Source organism: Ixodes scapularis, unplaced genomic scaffold (assembly GCF_016920785.2).
Source record: "Ixodes scapularis isolate PalLabHiFi unplaced genomic scaffold, ASM1692078v2 PGA_scaffold0__279_contigs__length_252992795, whole genome shotgun sequence".
Classification (NCBI taxonomy): domain Eukaryota; kingdom Metazoa; phylum Arthropoda; class Arachnida; order Ixodida; family Ixodidae; genus Ixodes; species Ixodes scapularis.
The window spans coordinates 90,337,846-90,350,287 of NW_024609835.1; the positions used below are offsets into that span (position 1 = coordinate 90,337,846).

The 12,442-nt window shown below is 50.4% G+C and overlaps 1 protein-coding gene across 1 annotated transcript in view; it reads left to right on the forward strand.

The window, feature by feature from the left end:
- LOC121047451 (peptidase inhibitor 16) overlaps positions 1 to 12,442 on the forward strand; it is a 43,142-nt gene that overhangs the window by 21,550 nt on the left and 9,150 nt on the right. The window contains exons 3-4 of the mRNA XM_040502676.1: positions 7,156 to 7,310; positions 8,010 to 8,104. Of these exons, the coding sequence (XP_040358610.1) occupies positions 7,156 to 7,310; positions 8,010 to 8,104 (250 nt within the window). The remainder of the gene's footprint in view (positions 1 to 7,155; positions 7,311 to 8,009; positions 8,105 to 12,442) is intronic.

A 12,442-nucleotide genomic window follows, 5' to 3' on the forward strand; every position in this document is an offset into this window, starting at 1 on the left:
GGAAGTTCAGAAGAGGCTCACGCCACAGGCACGTTTGTGCTTCGCAAAACCTGCTTCGAAAAACGTCGGAGTAGATCTGGGGTACCTCACAAGCAGCCGCTCTGCAAGGCATCACTGATCTCCTGTGTTCAGATTGTTGCACGGCTCACTACAATCCGTCGTATCCCACAATACTCTCGGCAGAAGCGTCTTCACACGGATCAAAAGCAGTCTTGCTTCAGGTCCAGTCGGATGGGAGGGAAAGAGCTGTGGCCTTCGCATCAAGGTCCCTTACCCCGACTAAACCCGATACGCTCAAGTGGAAAAAGAAGCATTGCCTTTGATCTGGGGAGCAGAGCGGTTTCAAGACTTTTTGCGGGGCTTAACAGCAACATTCCAGACCGATCATCAACCTTTGCTGACGCTCTTGGGAAAGTCGGCACTGGATGTGCTCCCTCCTCGTATCCAGCGCTTCCGCGTGCGTCTGATGCGGTTCAGCTACATAATGCAGTATGTTCCTGGCAATAGCATCGCGACGGCAAATGCTCTATAAAGGGCTCCGGTGAGTGAGGAAAAGCCAGCAAATGCACTGACCTGCGCTGAGGTTCAGTCATTCACTGTTGGAGCAGTGATGGGACTCCAACGCTGCGCTCTGCATCCAGTTAAAGAAGCCCAGGAGAAAGACAGTTTGCCAGATGCTTCGGGAGTACTGCATAAACGGATGGCCATCAAAGTCAAGACTTCCTCTGGACGTGTCACACTTTTGGCAGTACAGAAGAAGCCTGTCCCACTGCGAAGGCTTTCTGCTCTATAGAACCCGCCTCCTTATTCCTGGTTCCCTCAGGAAGGAGATGCTAAAACGACTCCACGAGGGACATCAGGGAATTGGACGGTGCAGGCAGCGCGCGAAAGAAGCTGTCTGGTGGCCAGGCCTGTCGTCCGAGCTGAGAAGGGTTGTCAATAACTGTGTTGTGTGCACGAAGGTACGTCAACAAAACGCCGAGTCTCTCATGCCAACGGTGACGCCATCTCTGCCATGGCAAATGGTTGGGCTGGACTTGTTTCATCTACGAGGCAAGGAGTATTTGCTCTGCGTTGACTACAGGTCTCGCTTTCCCAAGATCGCCTATCTATCGTCAACGAAAGCTGAGGCTGTCATCGAACGTCTGAAGAGCATATTCGCCCGCCATGGGATACCTGCAACGGTAGTAAGCGACAATGGACCACAGTTCTCCTGTGATGCTTTCGAAGACTTTGCCCGGAACTACGGTTTCCAGCACACGACCAGCAGCCCTCGTCGTCCTCAGGCGAATAAAGAGGCCGAGAGCACCGTGCAGACCATGAAGAATCTGCTTGAGAAAGCAGAGGACCAGTACTTAGCTCTACTTGCGTACCGGGGTACCCCGCGTCCGACAGGGCGGACTCCAGCCGACCTCCTCATGAGGCGACGTCTGCAGGTGCGGATCCCGGTGTACCCAGCTCTTCTGACTTCCGGCCAAGTCTACAACAACGTCGCGACTAGACGCGACCGTCAAGTCAAAGAGCGCCAACGGGCACACTTCGACCACCGACATGCAGCTCGACGGCTACCTAAACTGAGTCCCGGATCGACTGTGTGGTTGAAGGACCTGAAGTGCCCAGGGGAGCTCCTCCGTCAAGCGGACACGCCAAGGTCTTACTGGGTCAGAACCACAAGAGGGGACGTCCGTCGCAACCGAAGAGCCCTCGACCGAATTCCGGCTCATTCTGGCCAACGCGACGAGCTGGTATTGTGGCCAGCCAACACGACCGCTCCTGGTGGACCTGCTTCGCCCGGGGAAGACGTCATGGAGCACCCACCAACATTGCAGCAGGCTTCGCAGTCTCAGTCATCGACGCAAGACTGCAGAGTTCCCGTGGCAGTAACAAGGGCCGGAAGAAAAGTGTTTGCCCCCCAGCGGTTTGGTGAATAACTACAGACTACTCGAAACACTTTTTTATCCCCAGAGGGAGATGTGGCATGAGCCCCTCTTGTGCAGGGCCACGAGGGAATAAACATTCTTTTTGGTTTGCCGTGACACGAAATCAGTCGCGTTTCTTTCGGGTGTCACCGAGCACGGATACAGTGTCCAGATTTCGCTCCAGAGGCCTTCGAGATTTGCACCGGGTGCACCGAACGTCCGCGACTAAAACGCAACTGTTACGTAAAAAACCTGCAAAGCCAGGTTATTACGTAACAGCTGTCCGCAGAAGCCTTCGAACGTCCGAATTCTGCAGATTTTTTTTTCTCGGCTTCCGAACCACCTTACGTAAAGTTGTAAATCTTGGCTTGTTATTTCGCCTTTGTAAATCATCTTATTCGTTTTGTTGGAGAGACGAAAACGACGGGCATAACAGATTTGTTTGCATATTCCGCATACCTTGCGAAAGCACTTCCCCAGTCATTTTGCGAAACACGGAGTCCGCACCGTCCTGACTTCCCCTGTCTTTTACCTGCTTTAGAGCAGTTTGTACGTTCTAGTAGGTATGCCTACTGAAACTGCAACTTGAAACAAGTGGCAGCTAGTGCCAGAGAGGAAATAGACAAAGTTGGGAAAGCTTGGTCGCCCTCCCCGATTTCTGAACTCTCAAGTGATTGTATCATAATAAATGCACCAACGCCTTTTCCCAAAATAAAGAAAAAGCACTATGTTCACTACGTAAAAAATGGTCTCAGTTCATGCATCTGTGGGCAGGTAGAAAATCGTTCCCAAAATTATTCACACCTAAAGGTGAGCGTAACTAACTCAGGAGATTTGCAGGAAAATATCGGTGGTGACTTATGGTGTATTCGCACGACGGAGATTCTTCCCAAGGAGAAAAATAAACGTCATCGAGTTTTGAGGTCAGGTGCTCCGCGTCGCGGATGTTCGCTGATCTCCCGAGCTCGCGGCATGCTCGCGGGGGCCCGAGGAGAATCTGTGGCAGGCCTACAGAATATCCGCCGTTCCGTCCGTATCCTTCGGAGCGATCGGGCCCCCTCTTTTGTCCCCCTGCTTTTGGGGAGGGATCATAATGAATAGCTTTCAAATGTGGGGTGCCTTTTCTTTGTTATTTTTCGCCTGCCTTTTTGTTCAATGAGCCCCCGAAAGTCGCCAACAGGCTTGCGAAAAGAACAACTCCGGCGACTTAACTACATGCGACTCGGTCGTGCCAATGCTCGCTTGGTTTTTGTGCACTGCCTCCTCCTTCTCGTGCGGTTTCCTTCTCTCAGCTCTATGACGTACTCGGTCTTCTCCGGGGATAAAGATCTCTCGTGCGAATACACCATTACGTTTCCCTGAAATTCTGTATAACCGGACGTTTGCAGGACCGAATCATCTACTCGGGCGGTGTGCGTCGTTGTGCAAACACGTCGCTGTGCAAACGCAGTCCAACTACACGAAGCATAGAAACGGCAGATTTAGGACAACAATCAGGAGTCTATTGATAAATTAAAACACGTAATTTTATTGAAAACGCCCCGCAGCTTTTTACTCACGGTTTAGCGTCGGGAATCATCCACATATTGAAATAAAACGAAGGAAGATTTCCTTTTAAAAACGCTCGCTGCCACAGCTTGCGACGTCCTCCCGGACCAGCTGGACCGGATCAGCTGACGACGACGGGACTGAACCCGTTGAACCTCAACCCCACAACAACCAATTTGCCCTCCGTGTTAGTGTGGGTTTCTACTTACAGGCCCGGACCACACAGCACGAACGTTTCAGTTCTTTGTCGCATCGAGGTGTTGCACCAAACAAAACGAGATCGCTGAAGTCAACGCAGCGCTGTTGTGAACGTTGGCTTGTGGTTGCGCACTCGTGGACCCTGCGACTCCCTTCGCTTTCAAAGCACACACGACGATTACGAATGATACTTTCCGTCTTCCGGGAACATCACAGGGGCACTTCTCATGTCACGTCTTCGCTACATGTGCTCGCAAACCTTTTCTCCGGGACTCCGACCAAACAAAAACAGTGAAAGCAAACCAACTCTAGCTTCCTGCGTACATCCCCCCCCCCCCCCCCCCCCCCCGATCTGCTGCGTTCGACAAGACGACAAGACGCGCCGGAAGTCGAGACGTTGCGTACTCCGCAGCCAAGTCAATCCAAGAGCAAATCCAAGAATGAGGACGGGTCGAAGAAGCGGGAGTATCAAATGTGGAGAGGTTGTGACTCCGACTAAATTACGTCCTGTGGTATAAAGATTGCTAAAAAATAGAAATTGTTTTCGCGGAAGATTTGTTTTGAGACATGCTTGTCCCAATTAGGCTGTTTAGAAAAAAAAAAAGAAAACTTTTTTTCTTTGCAGTTACCCTTTAACTGCTCATGAAGTAGGCCGCGATCGTTGGCGCGGCGGGCTTAGTATAAATGTGTTCGTTTGCAACGCCGACCGGGCAACTAAATGTGACTGCTGGACAGTGGCGTACCAACTTGTTTTTGGGTGCGGGTGAAAACCAGCCCCCCCCCCCCCCCCCCCCTCCCCCCCAGGGCCGGGCGCGGTAACCTTGGTGTCCCTGTGGCGCCGCCGGGTAGTGTTTGCCCTGCCCAGTGGCGGCTGTTTCAGGGGGGGGGGGGGGGGGCGAAACAGATGCCTTGCCCCCCCCCCCACTCTGAGAACTGGAGGGGGGGGGTGCAAGCGCCCCCTTTGCCTCCCCCCCCCCCCCCCGGGGTTGGTCCGCTGATGCTCCTGGACCATTCCACTCTTCGCTTTCTGTGCACTGCCATCTTTATCTTCTGGGCTGTTAAACGCGTTCAGCGTACGATAAGTAGCTCTCTTCTATGGAAAATATGAGACGCCACGCATGCACACATATCTCAGTGCGTGTGCAATTTATATACCAACTTCGTGAAAAGCTGCCGTTTATTACCCCCCAATAAGAAAAAATAAAACAAAAAAGACTTTTTTTGGGCGGAGGGGGGGGGGGGGGGGGAAGGGCTGTTCGTTTCTGGTTTGAAGTGAAGTTCCCGGCCCCTCTGTGCACGAGGCCAGCTGTTTGCGGCCGTAAATGTTAAGAATTCGTGACAAGCTAGAAGGGAAGTTTTGAGGGATCTCGCTCGATGTATCTGTGACACAAGCGGTCTCTGAGTAAACCAAGACAAAGAAGGCGCGAAGTTGGCAGGGAATTGTTCCCCCGTGAAAGGACGGAAACGCAGCCGTATGTTTGTCAGCGCGTGCACCTACTGTACTGTGGCCTTCAATCAACTCTATCCCAGAAGCTGACAGTGTGTGAGAGCTACGGGCTCACCGGGTCAATCGAACGCCTCCCTTTTGTCCTCGCTGTCTGCGTGTAGGCATCTGGCGAGAGCGTGATCACGCGGTGAAAGATAAACATGTCCTGCGACCACGTAGCTTCCACCGCGATGCGGGTCGATAGGGGGGAACGGAGTGCGAGTGCGAACCCGCCAAAAAGCAAAAATAAACGCGGGCAAAAAAAAAAAAAAGAAGTGGTATGACGCACGTCTGGCAGTGAAGCTGAGTGTTTGAACTGTGCAGTGTGCGTGACCGCATACAACGGCAACATCTTCGTTTGCTTTACCGACAGGAGAAGTCTGTTGCGACGCGTAAATTTTTAGGACTTAGTAAAACGCGGTCAGTATTCCGCAGCTTTCAGAGGAACGCTATAAAGCCGATAAATCGCACAGATAAAAAAAAATTCAGTTTTTGTTTATGTTTGTTTGTAAAGCTTTTTACAGTGCCCACACACGCGCGCACAAAACAAAAACTTCTTTAACGAATACATGGCGTAAAAGAGGAAGCAACCTGGGGTAAAAAAAAAAAAAAATCCCTAATGTTGTTAGCGGCACAGGACAAAAATAATCGGTCGTGCACATCATGATTGGGGCTTCAGTCTTTAAAACTAAAACGCCGTTTCGCCTATTTCGGTACAGCAACTGTTACAATGGCTGGATGTTCGCTGTTGCATGCGGAGGATTCGCAGTGGCGATGAGAGACGTGACTGTGAAACGGTTACTGGATGTCACTGGCTGCGAGGGAAGCGGTCATGCTACAGCGTTCTAAAGGAAGAAATAACCTCTGTAGAACGCTGTAGTCCTGTCAACACCGCATCATATATACTTTGTCTCATCCTACGATGGACTAAAGGCCAAAGCCACGGGCCGCCAGGTCCAATCACGTTCCGCGCTATATTATGACACGCTTAACATTGATTAGAGGTGGACTAATAATGCTCGAATCCAAAAGCGCCGCATCATTTCTATAGCTTCTACGCTGCTAAGAGCGTATTTGTCGTGGCTTTCTTCGCGATGTAAAATTGTTGAGTCAGTCAGTGCTCTTCGATTCGAAGCACTCTCCACCCGTCCCCTCATCAGTGATCCGAGACGCGGGCACCGATATGGTCATCGAAGCGAAATACCGCACAATGTCTAAGTGGATCGTGATTGGATCTGGCGGTCCGTAGCTTTGGCCTTTAGTCCATCATAGGAAGCACAAAGGCCGAAGGGCAGAATTTAAAACTCGGCCAAAGAGGGAAACGATGGGCGCTGATTGGACAGGACTGATGCGTCAGCATTTGGCGGAGACTCGTGTCCTCTCTGGTTGGAGACAAGTCTGAGCCGAACGCTGAAGCAACGCTCGTCTCCAATCAGCGTCCAGCGTTTGCCTCTCTGGGTGACGTGTTCGGCCCTTCGGCCTCGTTAGTAGTAAAGTTCCTAGATAAGGGTAGCGACATTTTTTGAGGCGCCGACTGCGTGACGGTGCAGGTTTTAGGAAGCGAATGGCGGCGCACAGCAGAAGTCTGAACTGAATGACGCCATTTTGTTCCAGCGGAATGTGCTCTCCATGGGCGTACCAACCCGGGGGAGGGGGGCGGGGCGCAAAGGGCCCCCCCCCCCCCCCCCCAGTTCTCAGAGTGTGGGGGGGGGGGGGGAAGGGGGCACGACATGTGTTTTGCCCCCCCCCCCCCCCCCCCCCCTGATACAGCCGCCACTGGGCAGGGCAAACACTGACCGGCAGCACCCAAGGGAGACCAAGGGCACCGCCCCTGGCCCTGGGGGGGGGGGGTCTGGTTTGCTCCGCCCCCCCACACACACACACTCGAAAACTAGTTGGTACGCCACTGGTGCTTTCATTTGTATTGCTTGTCGTACTTGTAAAAAGACTGTCAAGGGACTTTAGTTAGGAGGTCTTGGTTATGTCCGGCGCGCGATGCTCCAGGTCTGGACGAGAGACCGGGCCAGAACATGTTCGCCCACGCTGGGCCCCGCGACTGGAGCGCGGTGGTGAGGCGGTGGTCCCACGCCCAACCCCAGTTCGGAACCACCGGTCGCTCCAACGGCACGATCCAGCTCAAACCGTCGGTCCTCAGCCAGGTGAGCGTGTGCTCTCATCCCTTCGCACAGCCCGAACCGAAGTACAGCATTGCACGCGCCGAAATTTCGATACTCCTTTCCGCTGTGGTTACCAGAGCAAAATTCACAGTTCGGAGGGTGTTACCTCACCTCTGGTTGGGCGGGAAACTGGAGAGCGATCAACTTCTGTGTTGATCTCTCTCCAATTGCAAGTCAGGAAAATGGCAACAAAATTATTCGAGCGCTTTATTTTTCCGGTGAAAGTAAGTATACAAACGGGCAAGCTTTACTTTGAAACCGATGTCATTGTCACCGGAAAGCCTTACCAGTAAAAAACGTCTCCCTGCATAAAAAAAGTAAAAAAGACTGGTAAAAAAAAAAGAAGAAAAAAAGCTGTTGTGATTGCTTTTAGGTTTCAATCTAGCTCTCAAGTCGTAACGTAACTTACACAAAATTTTGATATTGCTCACACATAAACTCGATCATGGGTTGAGTTGCTGAATCGGGAGGGGCTATGAAAGTGGGGTTAATTTGATCATCTTACAATTCTTAAATTCAAAGCTTGCTTTCAGCGTGAAAAAAAAAAAGTTAAACGTAATCCAGTTGAAATCGGTACCAGAAACGCATTCGACTCACATTCTAACTTTTGTGAAGATCTTACGATGTGTTTGGAGAATTATTTCTGAGACTCCTGATAACTAATTATGGTCCGCCTTGCAGCTTCTCTGGAGCAGATCCAGCTGGCTGGGATGTGCGTGGAAGAACTGCACCAGCGTCATAGGCACAAATATTTATGTCTGCAACTACTTCCCTCGGTACGTATACGCGCATCGACCCGTCGATTACGGAAACGTTTTTTTTTTATCTTTACACATTGCCTTCATGCGCGTTTTCGATTCAATCGGAAGTTATAGACCCGTTTCGAAGGACTGCCCTCTGTTGGAAGCTTTGGAATTCCTGCACAATGGCGGACACAAATCCGTAACACCGCAATCTCACGGTACATTGAATTGATTTCATTGAATTAAAATGCGATAAAAAAAAATAAAAAAAAAACACCCGCAGAAGAGCGATTAACGCACCGAGATTTCGATCCTAACGTTCCCCCTCTTCGCTAGCGTTTTTCCCAAACGGTGTAACACGTGTCCTAAAACAAAGAAAAAAAAAGCACAACGAAAAATTGCACAAAAACATGGTAAAATCGTTTCATACTTTTTTTCATGCCATTTACTACACAATTGAAAATATGATTTCGCCATACGTTTCTGCGAATGTGTGATTTCTGACTAATTAATAGCCAAATAAAATTTGTTTTTAAAAAAGAAAACATTTTTTTTTTTTTTTAATTTTGCGATTTTTCTAATTTTACTTTATTACGAAGAGAACTTTAACGTGAGGAGGAAATGAGAGCGCGCGAGAACGTCAGGACGCCAAGCTCTGATTGGGAAGCTTAGTGGGCATTCGGAGAGGCTACAGCTGCCTTGGTCTCTAAGCGCAGTCTCCCTCCAGTCAGAACAAACAATAACGTCGTCAGCTCCTCGCGCAGTCTCGCGTTCGGATGCGGGCAATCGGCGTTCGAATGCGTTCGAACAGTGACGAGAGACAAAGGTATACCTAGGCTTTGCGTTTACCCACTAATCCTTGCATCAATACTCGGGACTCGGACGTCCCCGGAAGCTCTCATCTCCTCCGCACCTTTAGTTACTCTCCCTATAGTTTTGCGATGTAAAAAAAACCAAAAAAAAACCCCCCCAAAAATTATACAAAATCTTTAAAAATGCAAGAAAAAAAAAAAGACATTATACGCTACGTTTGAACAACGAGCGTATTTATTACACACATATTGGCAACATTTTTACCCATTACGTGAATACCAAACATTTTGCTAAAGTTAAAGTGCGTGCACTGTTTCTGTGGCGTGCTCCGTGACTTACGATGAACAGCCAGCGCGCTCCTGTAGTTTCGAGGACCGCGTCACCTTACCGATGGACCGCAGCGCTCACTACGAACCATCCCAGCCAATCAGGCGCTCAGAACGTATCACGTGACCGCACGCTCCACGCTGCGCCCCTCCGGAAGGTCACATGGGACTCACTCGGCTTTGCATTGGCTCCGGTGATCCTCGTAACCTCCGTTGCGGTCAATCATGAGGTGCAGCGGAGTACATTAAAAATCGAGGACCGTGAACAGCCTTCCTTAATTGAACGTGACGTCATCAACATTTTATGTTATTTAACTTGCACACACTTAATTTTTTATACAGAAATCAAGGTGCAGTGTCACTGTTCATTAAAATGTCAAACTGCTTATCACCGCAGCCATGTTATTTTCGGGCGAGCAACATCTCTTGCTGGTGTTAAAATTCCCTACTATCGTAATTTTCAAGTACCAAACGATTTGCAACATGTCACAATTTACACATTATATTTAAATTTGATGGTGACCACTAAGGCCGGTGAAAGTTCGACCTAATTATCTTCATTAATAAGTTAAACCTTTTTCATTTTTTTTTACGAAGACTAAGGAACCTGGCAAAAATCATTTTCTGTTTTTAAAAAAGAACTGAGGTAGAGTACCTGCCACACCTGTTTGGCCGAAGTACGAAAATCGTTTATGACCTCTTTAATAGCAACGTAATTTTGACCACTGATAAACCAAAATTGCTTTGTTTTGAACGTGCCTCCTCGCGACTATAGGAGAGGATTGTTGAGTGGCTTTCCGTGACCCTCTTGCAATATGATGCGGCAGTTATCGAGTCATTGAACATCTTGACCCAGATTGGACGTCTTGACTCGCGTCTACCGAGAGATTTAACGTGTCAAGATATCTATTATTGGACCTTCTGACTCGTTGGACCTCTTGACTTTCCATGGACCCTCTGACTCGTTGGATCTCTTGGCGCGTTGGACCGCTTGACCCACATTGGATCTCTTGACTCGTGTCTGGCGAATCGGAAAGTCCAACGCGTTAAGAGATTCATTATTGGACCTTTTTACTCGATAGATCTTTTGCCTCGTTGCATCTCTTGACATGGCCATGGACATTTGAAAGCCACAAGCCTCCGGTTTTCATCGGGCAACCTTATCCTTTAAATCATCTGCAGATATGGGCCTAATTGTGGCTTCTTGTTTCTTTAAAGGAAAGCAAAAGGAAATGCAGTACGCTAGAAATTCACTTTTAGCCATAGTATCTTCGTTGCACTATACTTGGCATGTCAAGGCCCAGCTGTATATAGGCATGATGACGCAGAAAGCAACGTAAGGCAGCTCCTGGAACTACGCGCAATTGTCATACTACAGCTGCAACCTTGGCTTTGCTGATCTGGTACAAATGGCTTTCTCCTGAAATTTTTAACCAATTGAAATGATGGCTCACGATATTCTTTGCTCATTGACAAACGAAGTCCGCGAAGCAAGGCGAGCGGATTCCTGAAAGTGTTGTCGAAATTCGGCACATATTTAACACTGAAACTGCTCTTCCTAATATTTTCGCTGTTGGAAACTGAAGAAGGCTCGAGCGCGCAAGGATCAGGCGCGAGCGGCCGAGGCGGCCGAGAGTGAGTCGACCCGCCAGCCACGTGGTTCGGTTGAGAAAAAAGCTCCTGGTTTATTTTGCACATTGTTTAAATACACCATTCCAAAACCCGAAGGTGGCGCCACGATTCATAGTTGTTCTGTCGCTACACTAGCGTCCTCTACATCCCCCCTTCGGGAGCCCTATGCTTACGAAACTTAGAAGCTTAAAGGAAAGCCTTACGATGAAACCTTTGGCAGTCTTTACGCACCCCAGTCCGTAAAGAGAAGCAATGCCTAAATACACAAGAGCAACGAAAATATGCTCAGTCTAGTCCTGCCCTATGCGCAGCAGAACAAAAAGAACATGCCCTACAAGTTCAGTCGTTTAGGGGTAATCACACGCCGTCCATAACGGGAGTAGCGCGGTCGTGAAGTCCCTGGAGAAGCTGGAGGTGCTCGCAGAGATGCAAGAGGTGCTCCTCCGCTGTCGCTGTCCTCGGAAGCCTGCTGCAGAGCTGCCGATTCGTCAGTTGTTTGAGGAGTTGCAGAAGATGGAGGGCTGCTGCAGGGGACGAGGTGTCTGCGGTTTCGCACGAGAACACCGCTGGGCGTCTGGACGACATACGACCGTGGCCTCTGAGCAGGACTCAGAACCGTTGCCGTGGACTGGGCGTCTTGTACCCACACTTCCTCCCCGTCTTGGAGAGGGCGAAGATCCCGCGTACAGTGGCGAGAATTGAAGTCTTTCTGCTGTCTACGACGCTGGGCAGCGTCGCGCTCGTTAAAGTCCTTGACTTGAGGCCAATCCGGAACCAGGCTTGCGTCGGTGACGGGTAGGCGTGTTCGTAGAGAACGTCCCATCAGGAGCTGGGCAGGGCTGTATCCCGACACACCGGGAGTGTTCCGGTACGCTAGCAGTGCCAGAAAGGGGTCCTCCGCTTTCCGGAACAGTTCTTTGATTGTGCGGACCATCCTCTCAGCCTCACCATTCGATTGAGGGTAGCGAGGACTACTCGTGAGGTGTGTGAATCCGTAGGATTTCGCGAAGTCCTGGAACGCTTTGCAGGCAAACTGCGGCCCGTTGTCACTGAAGAAGGTCTGTGGAATGCCGTGCCGCGCGAAAATGCTCTTGATGGCACAGATGACTGCATCCGCAGACGTCGACCGCAGCGTAATGACCTCGGGGTACCTCGAACGGTAGTCCACAACGAGAAGGAAGTCCTGGCCATCTAAGTAGAACAAGTCAGCAGCAACCCGCTCCCATGGCACTGAAGGGGTTTCCGTGGCAAGCATGGGTTCGCAACGCTGAACTCGGGTGCTTGCACACGCAGTACAGTTCTCAACGGCAGTCTTGACCTGGTTCTTGAGGTCCGGCCACCACACGGAGTCTTTGGCCAGGGCCAGACACCGGTTCACACCTTGGTGTCCGTCGTGGAGCAGGCCCACAATGTCCTTGCGCAGCAGCGAAGGCACGACGAGCCGTCCACCCATGAGCAGCAGGTCTTCGCAAATGGAGAAGTCGCCCCGGTGGTCCCAGTAACGGGTCATATTCAAGGGGAGTCTATCTCGTCTTGGCCAACCTCTAGTGCAGTAGACCCTCAGCGCGGAGCACTCGGCATCTGACGCTTGATGCCTTCT